The following is a 21,843-nucleotide window of genomic DNA, read 5'->3' as shown; positions in this document are numbered from 1 at the left end:
CGTGTTCACGTAAAACGTGAGAAGTACTCCTTTTCTTTATTTTTCACCCTATATAGTGCCCGATTTTACCCCATCGTGCATCCACTGAAATACCGTATTTTCACGCGTATTAGCCGCACCGCAGATAAGCCGCAGGACTCGTTTTTAGATACATTTTGAAAATGTTTTTGCAGATAAGCCGCACTCGCAGATAAGCCGCGGGTAATACGACGCGACTGCTTTGTGCGCTAAACCAGTGATGCACATACAAAATCAACAGAGACGCTCAATGCTCGTCAGCGCCGTACTCCCTGCCAGCTGCCCTGTTCCCGTACTTGTCTGCGAAGTCGACGACTTTTACTTTGAAGCCGCTGTCGTGCCTGTGCCTCAGCGTTGGAGCCATGCCTCACCTCTAACTGCCGTGCCCGTGTCCACGAATGCTGCTGCTCTCGTCAAATGAGAACTGACGCTTAGCTGACCACGTTTTATCCCGATGTCAGGTGTATTGAACCCTTCCTGTGGGTCTGCCGACAAAGGAGACCGTAGGGAAGGCCATAAACCCTGTCCGCATTCCGGTGTCGGCATGATGTATAACAAAGGAGGTCAGTTCTAGTGTTCTACTAAGATCGGATTGTGCCCTTGTTGCGTGTTTTTCATGGATTGACGGGTTAGTCCACTCGAATGTGGAGTGGACCCGCCTCTGTTCGGTATTGTTCGTGCACTGGCAGGGCGGTCCTGTTCCGAAAAACATGAGGCACTGTCGGCGCTTTCGTTTAACCCGGGGTATGGGGAAAGTACAAGGGAAAAATATTCCCCGGATAAGCCGCACCCACGGATAAGCCGCAGAGCGTCCGCGAAAAAAATAAATCGCGCATAAGCCGCGGCTAATACGCGTGAAAATATGTTAACTTCTCATTTCTACCCCCGATTTTCAAGAACCGTAAAACTGAAAGCACAGGACCCTACTTATACCACATCCCAGTAAGCTGCATGTTTTCAACATGAATACTCATCTAAATAGCATATGGCAGCAAACGAAAACCGGAACCGAACTTTTGCCGGACATGCATCACGGCGGCAGACTTTCCTTTTCAAAGCCGACATCGTCTGGAGTGGTGACAAGAGTGATTAAACATTCTATCATAAGGGTATAGATCAGCCTTTGAACCGATGTACCCTCTCGGATACTTAATGCAATCCCCAACACAGACGCTTCAAATCTCTGAGCATTTTTTTCCCTCATATTTCGCACCCTGACTACAGCAGCACTGCCGACACTGCTGCACGGTGACGGTCACTGTAAAATGGAGTGAGTGTCGGTTCTCCTCGCATAATTGACACCCGGCACTTTAGGGTGCACAGTGACGGTCACTGTAAAATAGGGTGAGTGTCGGTTCTCCTCGCGTAGTTGACGCCCGGCACTTTAGGGTGCACAGTGACGGTCACTGTAAAATGGGGTGAGTGTCGGTTCTCCTCGCGTAATTGACGCCCGGCACTTTAGGGTGCACAGTGACGGTCACTGTAAAATAGGGTGAGTGTCGGTTCTCCTCGCGTAGTTGACGCCCGGCACTTTAGGGTGCACAGTGACGGTCACTGTAAAATGGGGTGAGTGTCGGTTCTCCTCGCGTAATTGACGCCCGGCACTTTAGGGTGCATAGTGACAGTCACTGTAAAATAGGGTGAGTGTCAGTTCTCCTCGCGTAATTGACGCCCGGCACTTTAGGGTGCATAGTGACAGTCACTGTAAAATAGGGTGAGTGTCGGTTCTCCTCGCGTAGTTGACGCCCGGCACTTTAGGGCCCAAAAAATCCTATTTCCTTTTCTTTTTTCTTTTCTCGTATATTCCTGATTGTAGCTGCACCATCGGAAAATGACGCCGTAGTGTAGGGTGAGCACCTGTTTTCCGCGCATAATTTACGCACTATGTTTTTGGGTGTGAGTAAAAGCGGTGTAGATACGGTGTTCGGATTTCCGCCAAATCTTTCGCCAGGATTGCTTGACCCTGGTAGCGGAGAGCTGAAGGAACATATGAGATGTACAGTGTATGACATAATAACCTGTATGTACAAAAACGGAGTTTTTAGTGTGCCGATCGCATTTTTCGGGACAATGTGTTCTCTGAGGTGTGCAGCCTCTCATATGTGTGAATGTACGATCAGAATGCAACATTGTATGACATGTTATACCTTTCCTTTGTGGATGTTCGTACGATCTCTCTGCAAGGTGTTGGGTTTGCCTTCTACGCTTGTTTCTATCATTTCTACACCGTGATGCGCAACAATTCTTACAGTAATTCTTAAAGTGGAACTCCATTTATTATTGTGGCAGACATTTTTTTTGTTTGTTTTTTCTTTAAAAAAGAAACTGTGTTTACTGTGCTGCTTCTGGTCGAAATATAACTCCCCTCAGGGTGGCAAAAGTGTTACGCAAAGACGTGAGACAGGGACCAAAACGCAACGTCAGGACGATACCCGATCCGCCACAAGCTGCGTTCCGGCCATGAGATCAGCAGCGGGGCAGCAACAAACGGTTTAGCAACATTCGGTTTTAGGGCGGGTACTCAAGTGGCTTTTGGGCATCAACAAAGTAAGGGGTTGTTAGTGGGTCCGCCAAGAACAAAAACTGTGTACGGTACTCAATTACCCTATTCTGAAACTCTCTGACAGCAGAGCAGAGTGCGTGCACTTCTATGGGGACTTTGGGAGAACGCTGCACCTGTCATAGTTCCCCAGGTGGCCCCCGGGGGGTCTCAGCTTTGAGAAACAGCAATAGCAGTGGCAGATCGGGGGGGGGGGGGGTGATCGCCCCCTCCCATAAAAAAACGAACAAAAACGTGGTAGTTTAAACATTGGGTGTACCTCACTCCCCAGCACCATCCACATACATCGAGAATGAAACCACCCCCTGTCCTCACCATCCACCCCTGGGAAAAATACACAAAGTGTGAAGCTCCTTGCATCCTCTTATGTTCCTTGGCATCTTCTTGCTGGCAGTATACTGGAAGTTATTCCGAAACATATTCCGAGGCTTTTTCAAAGACCCTTTTCACATGAGTCGTTCCATCTTCCGTCGCCTGACATGCAAAAGTGTCCGGGGTTCCACTTTAATGCTCGTGACACATTCCTAGTTCAATCTTTTCTCCTTTTCCTTGTTTTAATTGTTTACGAGGTATTTATCTGCTTCGAGGCAAAGTGTGTGTTAGCATTCTCGATAGGAACAAGCCTTTTACTTTGGGTAGCATTGGTACAAGAATACTCTTTCGTCATTGGTAACCTTTCTTCAATTTTTTTTCATGCTTTGTAACCAGCTTGACATCTTTGACACCAATTTGGTATATCAGCACTTCAATTTCTGTCTCATGGTTAAACAGATATTTCTCAATCACAAAGTGCCTTAGGGAATGTAAATCACTTTTCTGCCAACAGTTCATTAAAGGAATGCCATATTGCACATATGTGTTTTATGTAGTATCAATCTACATAGTCACGCTCCTAGACACTTGGTAGGCAAACGAAAAACAAGGCACATATTTTGCTATGTACGATGACGCCTTTTACATTATCATGTCCAGAGTGTACATGCCAGAAATGATTCTACAAAAAGCCCCATGTGTGCTCGGGGAAAGGGCATTGTAGAACCGCGGCCCCTACCATCTAACACATTCGCGTGACTGTGGCATGCTCAGTTGTTCCTGGCACGTGAAAAAGTGTTCGCGAGGTAAAATGCATTGAAATATAGAAATGCGTTCCACCCGTATTGACATTTAATGCATCAGATACTGGGAATGACCAAACGCACATGGAATGTATTCTCCTAAAAGGAAATGAAAAGTAAAGGGACAAAAACAAAATATTAGGCTTGTCTGTGGACTGAATGTTACGCGCAAAGAAGAAACAGGCATCGTCCGGTGGTCGTTCATATCCCTTCTGTCCATAGAGATGCCACAGAAGCGAGGAAACACACAAATAAGGAGTAAATAGAAAATTTTTCGTATTTATTCGCATAATTGACGCACATTTTTTTAACCCAAAAAGATGGAACCACAGAGGGGTGCGCTGATTACGCGAGAAAAACTCTCTCTCCCTCTCTACGCTACGATGGCTGTCGCCGTACGGTGTAGTGCCTGAGGCAAGAGTTAACACATTCCAGTTTGGGGGTGCGTCAATTATGCGAGTAAATGCGATATATGGCTCTATAAGATGCCGCTGTTATAGGCACCGTAATCGTTAACTTAATATGCGAGGAAATGTAAGTACACGCTGCCGTTGAACTGTCACAAAATACCTCCTGTGCACATCCACCTTCACTAGCGCGGTCTCAGAATCCCCAACTTTCACTACGCCGTGCGTTTTGATAACCATCCGAAGTGCACCGTTGGATCACCTTCTTCAGTTGGAGGAACGTTGGTATTTATCTAGATTCTTCGTTAGCGCAGCGTGATGAAATGTCACAACGTTTCTTATACAGCGGTCTCACACAGGAGATAGGAGAGACCTAACGTCACCATCAACTTTACTGTTTCCAGTCTCACACGCAGGACTTGCAGTCAAGTTCGGCGAAAATTGCACAAAGAGCGTCGAGACCTCGTCGGCAACATCATAATTGCAACTTAATTCTTTCCTGACTGTTATTTTCACGTGTCGCGTCACATATCACGTGGTCACTTTTGGTAACAAACACACGCGCGATCTTGTTTGTGCTACTAGACGATGGTTGTAAGTCTTGCACGTCTTGATGGTAGTTGTGAGAAGAGTCACCAGGATAGTGCAGCGGGGAATGTCACTTGCACACGTTGATTTCCATCCAGGAAGTGCAGGTCTTGCATTCGACGAAGCAGCACCAGTGGTACCTGCAGTGACAGCGCTCTGACACCTTTTTACGGATGGTCGTATACCCTCTCCCGCAACACATGGAGTCGCATCCCAGCGTACCGGCATCCGTGCTGTTACATTTCCTGCAATGTAAATTGTCTTAATAATGGTACTCCTAAACCATCAGGCAAGTTTCTGACGGAGCCTGTAATTTGGGACCAATCAGACCATCAGGTGCGATGGCTTCAAGGACCATCAGCTCGCCTGGGGACGATAGCTTCACCAGAATGAATGTAGCATGGCTTTGTGGTCCATCAAGACCTTGATGGATCAATGGGACCACATATTTTGATATGCTACTATCAGGCGCATGTGTGCAATATATTCTTTAAACATCTTTTGTTTTTTCGTTGTTGTTGTTTTTTTCCACTGCCTTCTGCGGGATGGATCCACTACTCTACGAATACCCTCGTAAGTCCAAGGAAGCCTTAGAGAGGAAAGATTTTCCTCCCTGACATGTATCTGTATAATTCACAACGTATTTAAGAGCGATAAAACCCCCAGTGCAGGGTACAACGACTATATCATAATAATTCGGGGCTTTACGTCACGAAACAATGATAACAATGATCATGAGCTACGCCACAGTGGCCGGGTCTGTGGACCACGCGGCAAACCACGTTCGTCCTTCGCGGAAGACGGCGTGGCGCATGTGAGCAGCTTGTACCCTTCCACGAGGTTGCTACCTTCCTCGATCGGCCGGGTTTGAACCACGACCTACTGGATTATAACGACCATGTCACAATCAGAAAACTCTATGAGGAGCTTGTCCGCACGATCCGCCAGGGGCGCTACTGATCGGCACGCCACGATTGGACGATGGAAATTTGAATTCTGAACGCGCAGAAGCGTGTGAACGACTACCGTAGCAGACGACAGCGATAGCTCCGATGAAAACGCGTAGAATGATGATGATAAGCAACCTCAGAATGAAACATCTGTGGAACGTCCACCGCTTGTACAGAAATACTAAGGTAAGCTGAAGTACAAAGTATTGTAGAAGTTGAGGAAGCAATAACTGGGACGAAGAGAAGCGCCATCGCTATCTTCCAAAAATGCGGCGCAGGGAAGGGGTGCGCACGACATGGTCGTTATAATCTAGTAGGTCGTGGTTTGAACACGCGATCTTGGGATCAGCGGGCGGACACGCTATACTGACTGAGCCACTGAGAGCGGCACAACGAACAGAGACGACTGACGCGCACAACGTGGTACCTTGCACTACATGGGCCTCTGTTCCGTTTCAGAGGTCTTCCAGTGAATGACAAGCAGAGCGTCAATTTGGACACACGCTATAGCGGGTAAAAGATATGCAGTGAAATGACATTTTAGGCTCCTCGAAACGGATTAATTAACCGAGTAGTCTAGAATATTTTTACTGAGCGCTGTATTATTTATAACTGCACAATTCAGCTGAAAAAAAGGAAGAACAAAGGGATAGAATGCTATATGGAGCTGGTGTAAGCTGTGTGTGCGACATTATCCCGAGTCTGGTGTGTGCAGAGGGATCCGACGTACACAAACCCTAGTAACACATATTGTTGCCACAACGTTGCTGTAACGTTGCGAATGTTGTAAATAGTGGAGCAATGTTTTACAATATTCAACAATATTGTGGCAACGTTGCTAGATGTTGGTCAACATTTTTCGTCACACGCCATCATGTCGTCACGTCACACTAAAACGTCTACCGAATATTGCTGCCAGGAACATTGCAGCAATGTTGAACAATGTTAAAAACATGTTGTCCTTATGTGGCAGTATCATTGCAGCAACGTTGCAAAGCTAATTTAAACATTGTGGCAATGTCGGAGAAATGTTCGCATGTAACGTTACTAGGATGCGGCTTCAAAAGGACATCAGCCACGTTTTGACAACGTTTGGGGGCAACATTGCAACAATGTTCCGGCAACATTTTGTGTTGCTAGGGAAGTGGACAGGGCGAAGACTCAAACCAGCGATCAGAGAGCACAGGGGTGGCGGAAGAATATATAAGGTCTCTTTTTCGTAAAATCTTTAGTTTCTTCAGATACGTCGGGATTGTCAGCCTGTTGTAGCTTCACACATTCACACACGCTCTTCATTAGACTTCGTGTTTAATTTTAAATAATCTCACCTCATCACTGATTTGGCGCACTGACCCATAGTTTTCTGTGCCCCATAAAAAAACTCAAACCAACCGCAGCAGCAAGGGAGCTGGTGTGAGTTAAGTGTGTGTGACATTACCTTGAGTCTGGGACTCCAGACCACACCTTTAATTAAAATTGAACCTTACCATATTCGACTGGTGCAGTTTTAAAAATTAGTTCTGTTTGTCAAAACCAGTGATAGCCAGTAGTAGTTAAAAGACTAGTTAAGCTACCTGATTGTAGTTAAAAAATAGTTATCAACTACATGCAGAAATGTAGTGGCAACTACTAGTTAAACTACTATTTCGAGTAGTTAACTATACAGTAGTTAGGTTACTGCAGCCGCCAACTACTTCCGATTTTGCCGCAAGCTTTACGGCACGATTGTGCTTCCGCCTTTTACCTTGAGCTACTTGTTTGATGAGAACGGAGGTGCAGAACACTTGTGCCGTGCATGTGTACTAAATCTTCACTTTTATCACAGCTTGTGATTCATATTTAGGTGTCCAAGAACAATATAGTATGGGATTGGTGTTGATGGACAATGTTAAGTAGTTAGAGATGTTGTTAAAATACATTGCAGTAGTTAAAGAAGAAGTTTTAACTACCTCCCCTGAAACGTAGTTGAACTACTAGTTAAACTACTCCATCGCGAAGTAGTTAGTAGTTATAGTTAAACTACCGTGTAGAAGTAGTTAGTGGCACCACTGGTCAAAACTAGGGATGGGACGAATCCGGAATTTCCCGAATCCGAATCTAAGCAAGGTTCTGCGAACCCACGAATCTCGAATCTTTTGAATAATTTTTTTAAAACAAAGAAAGAAGCCATAAAAAACACTGCCCTGAAAAGTGACAAATTCACTTTCAGTTCACTTAAGTTCACTTTCAGAAGAAAACGTACCCATATACTTCCTAAGTGTAATTTATTTAACATGTTGTTCACCACAGGAAAGACTGACTTTCGAGTCTGAATTCGTTCTATAACACTAAGAAACTATCAAAAGCAAAACCGTGTTACTTTTAAACTTGGAATGTCGACGCTTTATGCTGTGGTTTTTGCGCGCCCCGTGGGCCAGCCGCCCAATCAGGCTTTAGGCGGACTCCGGAGGCACCAATTTTATAAAGAAACTAACAAACGTGGTTGGTGGGTTCGAAAGATGCGATTCGCCGTTTTGGGCACTGGGATTCGAGGATTCGCGGATTCGGTTGGCCAATCCCTAGTCAAAACAATACCTGAATGTGAAAATGTTCCAGGCGACCTTGTCATCTCTTAACTGAAATTATTTATGTGCCTTTTTATCCCCTGCATGATCATTGTTGGAACTTAATTTTTGTAACTGATGTCTTTTCAAGTTGCTCCGGCGTTTTTCTTTGGATTCCGTGTTCGCACCACGAAGCAACTGCGGCTATGAGCAGCGTACAGACGCGGACTAGATTGAGAGAACAACAGGAAGGAGTGGGGGACGGGGGGTTAGTATGCGTCCTGGGCCGACTTCAAGGGGAAGTGTGACGACATTCTTCTAAAAAGTAGCGGAAAACCGAGGGAAAACTTCAGAAAGCACAGCCGGTGATCAGGATTCGAACCTACCACCTGCCAGTATTTCAGCACGACATTGGCCACCGCCACCGAGCGGACGATTTTACACCACCTTGATACAGAAAGCCAGCGCGCTCGTCGACGTAACAATTAACAGTCAGCCAATCAGGATCGTGTTTTCAACGGCCGTAGCCAATCACGAACGTGCTTTCAGCGGTCGTGGCCATGCAGACGAGCCACCGTCGTCTGCGAGTTGTGGTCGAACGTCCACGCGTACTAAATGAGAAAACTTGGAAATAAAGCGCAAAATGGTCTCAATCTTTCTCAAAACTGTTTTTCTGGAAAGTGTCTCGCACTTTTTGTCTAAATATTTAGGTCTGCAGGTTCCAGGTGAGCTGCAATCATTTGCGGGTTCTTGGATTCGCAGAACGGTGAATCGCAGCAGACGAATTCTGACTCTTAATTGAAAGAGGCAAGGCGCAGGCTTTCTCTATCTAGGTGGTGTTGGTTTTACCCCCTCGGTCATGTGCTATGCTGGTTTGCTCAAGTGTGACTGCAACGTATTTCCCTATGTATTCCTCCTCTCCCCTACAGTGTCCCGCGACCCCAACAGGTTGGGGTTGAACAAGAAGGTTTATCGAACAGCGAAAACTATCGGGCTCGACGGCGAATCTCGTGTTCCCGAAAGTGTTCTCGTGTTCCCGTGTTCGTGACGTCATTAGGTACTAACTTAAAAACCAGAATGAGCTTAAATAAGCAAGTAAGGATTATCTTCGATGAGAGATGGATTAAAAAATAAAAAGTCTCGCAAAGGCATCGTAAGTAAATGATCACAGCTGCACACAAATGTTAGCCTCGCATTCTGATACGTAAACTGTCGCACAGATCACGTTGATTTACCGTCATCTTTAAAGCGACTAGAAACCAACACGAGCACATTATAATTCTCGCCACATACCGTACCTATTTAGCCCACATGGACAGGAGGTCAACCCATATATACGTAATGCACGGAGGGGGGGGGGGGGACGCAACAAAGAAATATACGAATACCTCCGCAACCTGCAGAACGCCCGTAAAAGCAGCCGGTATCCCACGATAGCACGCGGCAGCAAGGAACATCGCTGTAATAAAGTCTATTCGCAGCGTTCGACGCTAAATGTCAGAGTTATACAGGCATAAAACACGTGAACTTGTCAAGATATCGTTTTTCTATATTGCTCTTCTTGATAGGAGCAGACGCGTTAAGCCTAAACAGGGAACACAAATCAGAAAAACAAAGCAAAAAACGAAGCAGACGACGCAGAAGCAGAAACACCTCCGCGGATTAGCGTCGCCCTCTCGTGGAAATATAGCTTGGGAGGAGACAGGTATTTCACGGAATGGAGGGTGTTAATAATCGCTCAAGAATGTGGTTCGCCATATACTCGTCGTTTTTGACCAGAAGAGAGGGCGAGCATCGGGGAATATGTATAGCAGCAAGAGCACGATGTTATCGCGTGTTCGCGATACTGATAATATATCAGATACAAAGTGAATAAGTTGTAATAGATGTACAGTGTTATTCCTGGTGTGGTATAGCGGTTGGCATATCTGACAGGAGATTAGAAGACCCAGGTTCGATTCCTGGCGTCAGCACCTCCAACAACGAGCATCCTCTGGGTGTACGAATATAATGTCCTAACGGATTCGCACGTCCGATAGCATATCTGAGTAACATCCATCGGACGTACGAATTCGTTACGTTTCCAGTAAATTATACGTCTTCTAGAACCAATTTTGAAAGTGTCACTGATGCGCCGACAGTTCAAAAAAGAATATATATATACAGGGTGCGGCAAGATCTTCGGACACATTTCAAAAAACCGTTAAAAATCGTAGGCATGTCTAATAACAACGAAATTTGGTAAACTATCGTAGTTTTGTCAGAAGTTTCAAAAAACCTCAAGCTTTCATTTATGCTGCCAACATGTTCCGAGATATGAGTGGAAGAATGCCGGAGCCCATGCATTTTGATTGCCGTACACCGCTGCCCCAAGGCTTTGCGCGGGAGCAGTTCTCTCCGTTCCATGCCGTACCGGATGTGTTGGCGCTGTGCCCGAAAATGAAACCAAAGTTGCAGATGTCGTCAAGTGACACGAAAGACATCGTCACGGCCCCATCGCAATGAAGCAGACTGTCGAAAATTTCGGATATCGTTCACTCCTCGTTGCTCGAGCAGATGAAGCTAGTCTACGAAGCAGACGACACTGTCGTCTGCTTCGTAGGCTCGCTTCATCTGCTTTGATAGTTCGGGCTTCCGATCAGCTGCTCTTCTTGTTTCTCATATTATTGCTCTTGTATTGTACAATATCAAACTGGAGGCAAGCATCATGAGGTCAGTGTGGTGGTCGGCTCATCACCTTCAGCATAACCACTACGCTCGTACAGCGTTGAAATGCAACGATCTAACCCATGTGCATGTGGTGGACTCCGTGAGATTTTGTGTTGTGCTGTGTTAACTTTCCCACTCCCCACAATATCAGGGTATCACTAGCGGATTATCCTCACCATCAGCTGGCTTGTTCGCCGCTGTGTCTGTGGCCCAAGGTAAGTTTCGTTTTTGCGCACAGCGCATAGCACCCGGTACGGCGTGGAACGGAGAGCTGCTTCCGCGCTAAGCCTAGCGACTGCGGTATACGGCATTCAGAATGCACGGGCTCCGCTATTCTTCGACTCGTTTCTCGGAACGCGGTTGCCGTATAAATTAAAGTTTGTACTTTCTGGAAACTTCTCACGAAACTAAGGTGGTGTACGGAATTTCGTTGTCATTAAACACGCATACGATTTTTAACGAATTTTCGAAATGTGTCCGAAGATCTTGCCGCACCCTGTATATAAAAAGGCAGAATAGGGCATACTGACGATACAAACGTATAGGAGAGGAGGGTTTTTCCTTTTTTTTTTCATTTTTCGTAATCAACTGAAACAGGCGTGGAAGGTGAAAACTCTTGACACGATCGTTTGTTTTTGTTTAGTAAATAATGAAAGCTGAAAATGACGGACAACACTGTGTCGAAGTGTCCACCAAGTGCGCATTATTCGTCAAGTACGGCGGCAAAACTACGTTGCGTGCGCGTAACACTGTGTCAGAAACAAAAGAAGTCGGCTGCGTAGCCGTGAGGAGCAGCAAGCCACTCGCGGGAACATAGATTACCGTTGCTTGACAAATTGGAGATTATGTTTCCCAACAGACGTCGCCTCGAGCCGTTTTACAGCTAGTAAATTAAAATATTTAGCATGCCCCGTCACGTGCACAACTTGTTACAAGCAACAAACTGTTAAACTACGCCGCCAACATAAACGCCATCTAGAGTGTAATTCGTCAACCTGTCCGAGAGTGTCGAATCCAATACTGTTTGAGAAGTTGACACGTGGCGTGAGAAGTACACGCTAGGTGGCGCTACGCACATGTTCAATAGCCGTTGGTTTCAATGATCATTGAAACCTGCCTGTATGACAGGGGTATAGAAATACGTAGTAGGTAGTTGAGATAATCAAACATGTAGAAGGACGAACGCAACACTTAAACTGTCACCGCGGACTAAAAAAAAAAAAAAAGACATTTAGTTTATTTCGTATGATAAGTCGGGTCAAAGACCCCGAACACGAAATACAAATTAGTAGCTTCGGATTCTGCGAGAGCATAGGTGACGTTAATGAGAGCTCTGGGGTTGTGTCACCTATAGCGACTGCGCACGTCTCCGCTCTCCACCACACGTTGGAAGATTGCCAACACCTACAGTGAGGAGCTCCGCTTTCTGCGTGACACGGGCCTCCTGGGCTCCCTGTGAGCCGAGTGTCTTTTTCAATTTTTCTTGTTTTCATTTAGTTATTTATCTTTTTGTTATTTCCTTTTCTCTCGTTTATTTTGTTCCTTTCTTTCTTTTTTCTTTTTTTTAGGGAATAGCAAACCGGCGTGCTGCATGGCTGACCTTTTCCCCTTTCTTTTTTTCTTATTTTTTTCTGCCAATAAATCCCCCCCCTTGTAATAGCTGGGGCATCTAGTGACATCATACCTCTCAAAATTATAAATTATAAATTATTATAAAATTATAAATTATTATAAATTCATTTTATGATACTTCCGGGTCACATAGGGAAACAATATTTTGAGACAATACAGTGGAAGGCACGTGGGTTGCAATAGCATAAATTCGGTAAAGACTCTAAAGACACGAGACCTAGTCCTCATAGAGTGTGCTTTCGAACCCGGTTGCTGATGCCGTTTCATCGACTGACATTCTTTAATTTGGAGTCTGCAGACGCGATTGAAAAGCGTAACACTTACGCGTATAGCTCCGGTCTAATGAAAGAAAAACCGCAGGAACGACGGACAAAGTACGAGTATATATATATATAAGCTCTCCCATGAGAACACTCCTTACGACGAAGTACATGCACGAGTGCAGCGGCAATACATCATCGCTACCCACCTAAGTAGCTGACGGAGAAAATAAAGCGACGGCTTTGCGCAAAAAAAAAAAAAAAAAAACCGCAACAACACTTAAGAAAAAAAAAAAACCTTAGAAGAAAACGCTGGTTGTTTGAGCGTATAATAATTTGCCCGTCTTTTATCATTCCTTCTCCGCTATACGTGTAGCGAGGCGACGATGACCAGACTGGCATTTTTCCAGCAGGCCCAAATGCCTGGATTATATATACGTGAGTGAATTCTCCGCCGGCCCTCCCCTCGCCCGAGGTGTGAAGAAGAGGTGACATTTGGTGTCGGCGGCGAACGCGGAACAAGAAAGAAAAGAGAGAGAAAAAAAGAAAAAAAAAAAAAAAGAAAGCCCGCGAGGAAGTATAATACCACCCTCCCTCCTTCCATTCTAATGAAGACATCTGCTTGACTCACGCAGGGAAATTACTTGGGCGAGACTTCACCTCTGTAATTTGGAAGGCGGACCTCCCGTACAGCCTTTCCAGAACACACACGACGACCTGCCCGGCTGCAACCGGGGGAACCGCGCGTCTCGGCGACTCTTCGTTCCGTAATCGATTATCGTGAACTTCTCTCACATATATATCGCTGCTGCTTCTCTCAAAGTGCTATCACGAACGCCTTCAGCTTAAAAAAAAAGAAGAAAAAAAAGTGAGAAACCCGGCCACGAATTTGCCGTAATGGGACAAAAGGGGCGCGAACTGTCAGGAAAGCAATTCCGAATCGCGTTTTTTTTTTCTTCCCGTTTTTTTATTATTTTACATTCCTTCTTTCTTTTCTTTTTTTTTGTTCTCGCGTGTGTATACCTGCGGTTTTAGTGTTGTACGTTGCGGCTTCTTGTATGTTTTCTTTTTCTTTATAGAAAACGTGTCCGGCGTTTCGTTATTGATTTATCTCTTTTTCGTTATCAGTTTTATTTTGCTTTGCTAAGCGCCGATACCGGATGCGTAATTCGACCAGCTGGGGAAAAGGCGACGAAACGGAACGCTACCGAACTGTTTCTGGACAGCGAAAAGAGGAAGTTCGGCACGAATGGTGATTGAAGGGGGGTCACTATTTTACTTCAACGAAGAAGAGTGCGGTGTTTCATCATTACAACCGATACTGTACTAGTCTGTTTTTAAATTGTTTAATTTAAAATGACTATGGGACGCGTAGCGACCGTAAGAAGAGCGGTCAACGCAGAAGTACGAGGGAAGCTAGGGGACGAGGGGTTAGTAAGCAACCTAGGCCGACTTCAGGACGAACTGCGCAGACATCCGTCCGGTAACTCTGGATAACCGAGAGGCGACTCGTTTATACAGTCCCTCCCCCACCCGCGCCCCTCCAGAAACACGGTGCGGAAGCGATTTCGCAAAAGTAGCCGAGATAATATTTAAAGCGCAGAATACATATACGTACGTGCTCGTCATATATTTAGCTAAAGTTATGAGGCAGCGCCTTGGCCGTGCGCCATCTCGGACCTTTGTACATCATATGTAGGAAGTGACTTTTTCGGGTTAAATGCCTTTTTCAGATTCGGGGGGTAAAAATCGGGCACTCTTTTTATATTTGTAATTCGGGGGAAAATCGGGCGATAATTGTGCCTTCGGGTGTTATCGGGTGATTTTGTTTCTCCTCTCGTCTATTAAGTATTTTCCTAATCTCTCTGTTTTGTTTTTTGTAGTTTTCTTTGCGGGATCGTGACCTTCCAGCGCTAATCCCTGAAGGCATAGACAGTGTTGACACACATTGGTGTATTGCTTGGAGCGTAAGTGACCCATTCTTACATGTGTTACAAGTGGCGACCTTTGTTCGCCTTCAGTGGAAACGTCACTTGAGGATTTCATAGTGACTGGAATTCGGGGAGAAATCGGGTTTGACCCGAATTGGGCGGAGGTCAGTTCGGGGGGGAATAAACGGGCGGAATCGGGTTTAACCCGAAAAAGTCACTCCCTAATCATATGCAATGAACGCGCTGACCTGCACCACCTACTTATGGACTGTACTGACTTCCAGCGGGAGCGCGAAATCTCGCAGCACGGACCGCATGCAATCGACCACCGCCCCTTTACCATAGGCAAGGTGCTGGGCCCATAGTCGAGTAGCGTTCATATATGCACCGAGGTCTCCGTCACATTTGGGATTTCCTGTCATGAACAGGCCTCTCCGTGCACCCTGCTTTGATCACCTGAATCCTCATCTCCATCATCATCTCTCACTATCTACAAATGGCACTGGGGGCAACTCCCAGCCTGCTGGCCGGCGTCAGCCCCGTCTCTCTCATCATCGTATCTTTATGTATGTGTGTGTGTGTGTGATAGCTGCACACGTATAACAAGTACTGCTTTTTTTCTTTTCTTTTTTTTGCGTAACGGTTCTGCACTTTAAAACCGTGTTAGGAAATTCTAAGTAATAAGAAGTGGCATAGAAGTATTATATTCCAAATTCTACAATGAAAATTCCGCTCTTGCTGTGTTACCCACGACGTAATGAATTCCCAGGAGCTGCCACACGGCAACTCTCTCGGAGAGCTGCTGCCCCCACACTCTAAGAAAAAAAGGAGTACTTTTACTCCTTTTGGGGACTAAATGCATTGCCACAAAAAATAGTCCCTTTCGGGAGTAAATGCACGGGAGTAAATGAATGTTACAGAGTGGAGACTGCATTTCACGCGCTGCTGTAAGAGCCCCAAGTACATAATTCGGTGTATGCATAAAAATACTTTGAAGCAAACCGTCAACCGTGATATATCGAGTGATATAAAATCTTGTGCCATACGTAGTGCACAATTTGCGAAGAAAGATGCGCTAACTGTTTCTTACTCTGTGTGGCTGGAAAATTGCTACATCGGCGGAGTTATACACCCTTATGCCGTTCAAATTGATCAAGGGCACATATTTACGCAGACTGTTGCATTCAGGAGACCATTCGCAAAGTTCAGTGACAATTTGCAGTCCTGGGGAGTAAATGTCGGGACTAAATGTCGGGTTAGGGGACTAAAATGGGGAGTAATTGCAGACTAGGGGAGTAGAAGCTGCGATAACTCCCCGTTTTACTCTTTTTTTCTTAGTGTGTGTGTGTGTGTTAGCTACACACGCATAACAAGTGCTGTTTTTTTTTGCATAACGGTTCCGCACTTTAAAACTGTGTTAGAAAATTCTAAGTAATAAGAAGTGACATAGAAGTATTATATTCCAAATTCTACATTGAAAATTCCGCTCTTGCTGTGTTACCCACGACGTAATAAATTCCCAGGAGTTTGCCACACGGCAACCCTCTCGGAGAGCTGCTGCCCCCGTGCGGCACAGCTGAGTTGGTAGAAGCACCCGCTCGCTGCTATGGTGGTATCCAATGTCGCGCCGAAGATCTGGAGGTGCTGGGCTCGAACCCTGACTACTGGCTGTGCTGTTTGAGTTTTCACTGAATTTTGACGCATATACTTTCTAGAGTGCCCCCTGAGGTCGGCCCAGGACGCATACTAACCCTTCTGTCCTCCACTCCTTCATGCTACCTACTCCACCACTATCTGTCCAGGTCTGTATAGTCCAAGTTGCTTCGCGGTGCTAACACGGAATACAAACAAAAAGGTACTGCGGCTATAGCCCCTGATTGTGCTGGAAACGCAAGGTGCTTGAGTTTGGGGTTCATGTTCCAAGAATCTCCAAGACGTCGTTATTGTGCATTGCACCGCTTAGGTTCCAGACAAGGATGGCTTCGTCACGTCAAGATCGGGTCACGCAGTATATGTAAGCCAACCTGCACGCCTCCAAGAGTTACCCTTCGAAGTTCGCCAAACTTAGGCGTTACGGTGCGTGGAAGGCTTCAGGCAATTATTGCATAAAGTGTCTTGGGCGAAGGACCGTCAATCCTGGACCGCACAAAGTCCCACAACTTTGTCCGAGTTCCGTGCGAATCCGAGCTGTGAGTCCGTGGATGCTTGGCCTGATCGTAACTGTCCATACGCACTGAGCCGTTCCGAATCCGAACTTTCTCGCCAGAGGAAAAAGGACGCTCCGTCGTTGAGTCAGTTTATATTAAAAGACCAGCGGAACATGTGAATCCAATCCGGACCGACCAGTATACAACACGTATAGGGAGCAAAAAGAACCGCTCTGGATCTACCAGTGGAATTCGACATCAAGTTTCTTCTTTCAAGGAAATGATGCGTCGTACATAGAGCAAAACTCTGACAGCATATAAGTTAGCTTCGCGTCTCCGTTATTAGTAAAGGGTGGTTTAGAGTGCGGCGTAGTCTTCGCCCATCGCCGCCCGTGTTCCGCCACGACAGCCAGCGTCCGCTACGCCACGCTTCCTCATCCTAGTCCTCATCCTTAGTCCGACACGTACGATTCGGCGCAGCGCAACGAAAACACCACTGGAGATATTCACATTCCGTAGTGGGGAAGCAGTTGCAAGACACTGGACAGCGTAAATATAGTGCATAGTGGTTTCTGAGCGGATACTCGATGGATGAAGCTGGGCATCCAGGGATGCTATATGTCACGTCCTTGCTCTTTTAACGGCAATTTTGCCCATCGATCATTTCAACGCGCGACAGAGAGTCGTCTGCACTTGTGTTAAATATACGCATTTCATCTTCTCCTTGTGTTGCCAACGGGACGAAGCATTGCATTGTCAATAATTAGGTATAGGAGAAAATGGTCTTACTAAGACTTGTAACACTCTGCAGGCCTGATGTAAGTTTCGCTTTCGTCAACCTATTACGCGGATTAGTCTGAATACTCTGACTGAGACGGAACATACTGCCCAGGAAAAGAATGTTGATAGACTCACCTTCCGTGGGTGCCGACAGAGCCCGCTCTTACATCCGCTCCACAATAATCGGGCGACTTTGTCCGGTAGACGAGGTCTCCTTTCTGAAGGCGACCAGCATGGACGCTGACCGGCACTATCTTTCCCGTTCGGCCCAGGGCTGCGGGGCCATAGGCAGCCACTTCAACGGCCACTTGGTACCTCCGCTTGAGCCTGTGACTGACTTGACGCAGAGACGCCAGGCCTCGCCAGCAGGTCTTCACGTTGCAGGCGCCGGACACACCGTGGCACTTGCACTGGGTCGTCAGGCTCTCGTGGATAGCCTAGGTTAGGACACTACTACATTTAGGGAAGCTATACATTGAGCTCTGAAGGCACAAACATTCTCTGGTAACCGTCATTTCTCCTCTGGCGCAATGCATGTGAATTGAAGTAACCCAGGGCGCTTACACTTTACTACGCATCGACTATACTTTCGGTTTCAAACAACACATGTTTCAAACCGAATATTGTGAACCAGTCCTGTTACTCACGCAGAGTAAGACGATTATATTACGAATTTGAGCATCCCCGTAAGCGAAAGCTGTTGAAGGGACTATCGCATCCGGAAGGCATCCGCTCATTTCATCGAACGCGTTTTCGTCGAACGCCATTTCATCGACGCCTTACCAAGGTTAGGTCAGGAAAGCCTTTTACGTATTTCACACATTTTGGAGACTGACCAAGGTTAGGTCAGGAGAGCCTTTTACGTATTTCACACGTTGCCGCAAGAAAAAACGGCGGCCACCGATTCGATGCATCGGCGTTCGATGAAACGTCCCTTTTTCGACGGAATGGCGTTTGATGAAACGGCGTTCGATGAAATGTCATGGAACCCATCCGGAAAGGTGTGTATGAGGCCAATACGGTAATGTTCGACATGATTTCACTGACCTGGCCAAGTTGTCATTACGAAAACAGCTTATTTATTAAATAAACGAGTTTTCAACATTCGCACTCTGTTTGATGCTGGTCGCTTACCAGTGTGAGTGCTGACTGACGTGACCATGTTCCGTGGAACACGGTGTTACGCTCTGGGGCTGTACAAACACGTACGTCGCTAACCAGAAACAGCATTCCACGAGCCGATCTCAGACCTCTCCGCGACCTATGCAGACGTCATCACTCCCGCACCGGCGGTCGGACGCAGAGGTCTCTCTGCCGCTCTGGTTTTGGACTTGATCTCATTGGACTCGTCCTCGCCAAAGGGCACTCACTGATTGGCCTTGTCCGAGTGACGTTTACAGAAAGGGAATTCCGGAATGCTCTCAACATCCGTCGTCTGCTGTTGCCATGCGTTACATCAAATTGCACGGGAACAACTCCACTAATTCGTGTCGGATTTTCGGCGTCATTGTCGATGATGAACGAGGAGTAAAATGACACTGGAGTTTCAGAATCGACCGCGACGGATGCGATAGACCGTTTAAACATATTTCGAATCATTCTGTACTTGCGTATATACTATAGCATGTGTGTCTCCATTACGCCCTTCTTCTGCAGTCCAGTACAGAGAGTTCTGAACGAATTAATCCTTTAAATTTCAACTTGCTTCCCTGTGGCGAGGGACTTGTGACATTTTCCCGGATATGGAGTCACAACAACCTCATTCTTCACGTATTATTGACGCACGAGGAATGCTTTGTGTAGCACGAGGAATGCTTTTTGTTTGTTTTTGTTTTGCCTAAAAGGAAAGCCACACGAAAGCGTACCTCCTCGAAAACACCTTGGTCGGGTGTTTTTCCAACGGTCTAATGGTTTAAATAAATAAATAATAATAAATTCTATCGGTTTAATGGTAGAGGTGTCGATTGAAAAGTTGTATATACAACTTTTCAATCGACACCGCGACCATTAAACCGATAGTTTACTTTGCTGCGCATGCTCCTGGCGTTGGGTCCAGTGAAACAAACCCTCAAGTTTAGGCGGTAACGATCTGTCTCCCAATCGGAACGTTTGACTGCCATTTATGAAAAATAAAGCTTAATAATATTTTCGTCTTTAGGGCGAGGGCAGTAGTATTTTTGAAACACAGTTGGCAATACGAGTGGTATTTTTTGAATGTGATGATTTGAAGACTTGCGGCTTGTCCCATCCTACAGTTGGCAATAAGACGGCGAGAAATGTCTCCTAAGAACGTTCAGTTGGTTTCGTGCGCGCAGAGCAGCAGCGTAGCCATAAAAATATTTCGGGAGGGGTTATAGGGTACCATTTCGGAGGGTGTTCGAACTCGTCCCCTCCCCTTCAGGCTACACCAGCGGCGCAGAGAGATCCCATCTTTTTATAATCTTAGAGCATGTTAGCTGGAATACTCCTGCATCGGTTATACATGCCTTCGCTTCGCATTCGCTTCGGCGTTAAAGCGACTATTCGCACAGAACTCTATTTGTACCATCTGGACAGAAATAGCTTTGGAAGTATCCGATGTAGTAGTGAAGTTTGCGCCCATCGCCGTCAAAAGAGCACTCGCACGCACGACCTATACAGTCAACCCTCGATTTATGAACACCCTCGGTTCCCCGAAAAAATCGTTCATAAATCGAGGGATTCATAAATCGAAAATTCAGTTAACTGAGTACTATCGAGCAAATGCAGTAGTATTTCCGAGTTAGGATTGTGTTTATAATGCCATATATTGTGTGATTTTGCTTTTGACCATGCCTTCTGCTGTATCAATCTCACAAAGAACAGACCTTAGCGCATTCACACTCTGTTTATTATGCAATACTAAATTGTTTAATTTTGCTTTGGACCATGCCTTCCGCTGTGTCAATCTTGGAAAGAAGAGATGTCATCACATTCGCACTGGACTCGTCTCGAATTTCCTCCGGGATTTTTAACCTCCGTTTATTAATCTCCGGGTGACAGCGACCACCTTATTCATCAACTGAAGTCAGGAACACTTGGTCGCACCTTGTGCGACCCCGGAAAACCCGTTTGCTGTTCGGATTTCGAGGGGTTAAGAACCGAGGGTGCAATACCTGGAAAACGTTTTGTCCGTTCAGGCGTCATTCATAAGACCACGGAATTATCCCTTTGAAGGTTTCTGTTGACCTCGGAACGATCCGTTCATAAATTGAGGGCAAAAACGCTGGGCAACTCCTAGTTGGTTCCCAGAAATTCTGTTCATTATTCGAATATCGAGGTTTATAAAACGAGGGAAAAATGAATGGAAAAAGTTTGGTTCCCCGTGCTCGTGTTCATAAAACGAGGGAATTCATAAATCGAAGGTTCATAAATCGAGGGTTGACTGTACTAGATTATAACGACCATGTCATAATCGGCAACCCCTATATGAGGAGCCCGTCCGCACGATCCGCTAGGGGCGCTACTCATCGGACCGCGATATCTACATCGTGATTGGACAACGGAAATTTGAATTTTGAACGCGCAGAAGCGGACGTGCGACTACCGTAGCAGACGATCGACAGCAACAGCTCCTATGAAAACGAGTAGAATGATGATGATAATCAACTTTAGAATGAAACATCTTCAGTGGGACATCCACTGCTTGTACAAACATACGAAGGTAAGCTGGAGTACAAAGTATTGCAGAAATTGAGGAAGCAATAATCCTGCCGATGAGTAGCGCCACCGCTAGCTTCCAAATGCGGCGCTGGGAAGGGGTGCCTATGACACGGTCGTTATAATCTAGTAGGTCGTGCGTATACATAAGTGCAGTCATCCCTTACCTGTCTTCCAGCCTTGTAATTGTGCCTGTTAACGAGCGCTTCGAGTGTGCCCCTAACGGGAGCCTTCTTCCAGGGTGAGTCGGTGAAGGCCCGCGCAAGCCGTGTGCCGAAACGGACGTTGTCTGCACATCCACCCCACTTGAAGTCTCCATGCGGCGGCTCTTGGGGCAACTGACCGCAACCGCACGAAGGAAGTTGGCCCTGACCGCAGGCCCTGGCCCACGTGTGCGCCAGGCTCGCGGACGAGAGCGCGTACACGAAGGCTTGCTCGCGGTTGCCTGATGGGAACGAAACGAGGCAAGGTTAGAAATCACGCGTCTCTACGAGAACCACGAGAACAAAGGGAAACAACAACAGC

The 21,843-nt window shown here is 46.2% G+C and overlaps 1 protein-coding gene across 1 annotated transcript in view; it reads right to left on the bottom strand.

The window, feature by feature from the left end:
- Window positions 1–3,189: 3,189 nt before the first annotated feature.
- Window positions 3,190–21,843, bottom strand: part of LOC135366547 (protein Wnt-11b-2-like) — a 36,710-nt gene continuing 18,056 nt past the window's right edge. The window contains exons 3-5 of the mRNA XM_064599283.1: window positions 21,486–21,763; window positions 17,776–18,077; window positions 3,190–4,933 (exon numbers count right to left, since the gene is read on the bottom strand). Of these exons, the coding sequence (XP_064455353.1) occupies window positions 4,759–4,933; window positions 17,776–18,077; window positions 21,486–21,763 (755 nt within the window). The 3' untranslated portion in view covers window positions 3,190–4,758. The remainder of the gene's footprint in view (window positions 4,934–17,775; window positions 18,078–21,485; window positions 21,764–21,843) is intronic.

This window comes from Ornithodoros turicata, chromosome 8 (assembly GCF_037126465.1).
Source record: "Ornithodoros turicata isolate Travis chromosome 8, ASM3712646v1, whole genome shotgun sequence".
Taxonomy (NCBI): Eukaryota; Metazoa; Arthropoda; class Arachnida; order Ixodida; family Argasidae; genus Ornithodoros; species Ornithodoros turicata.
Note: the sequence above shows the minus strand (reverse complement) of the source record. Positions and strands in the feature narration are given on the sequence as shown.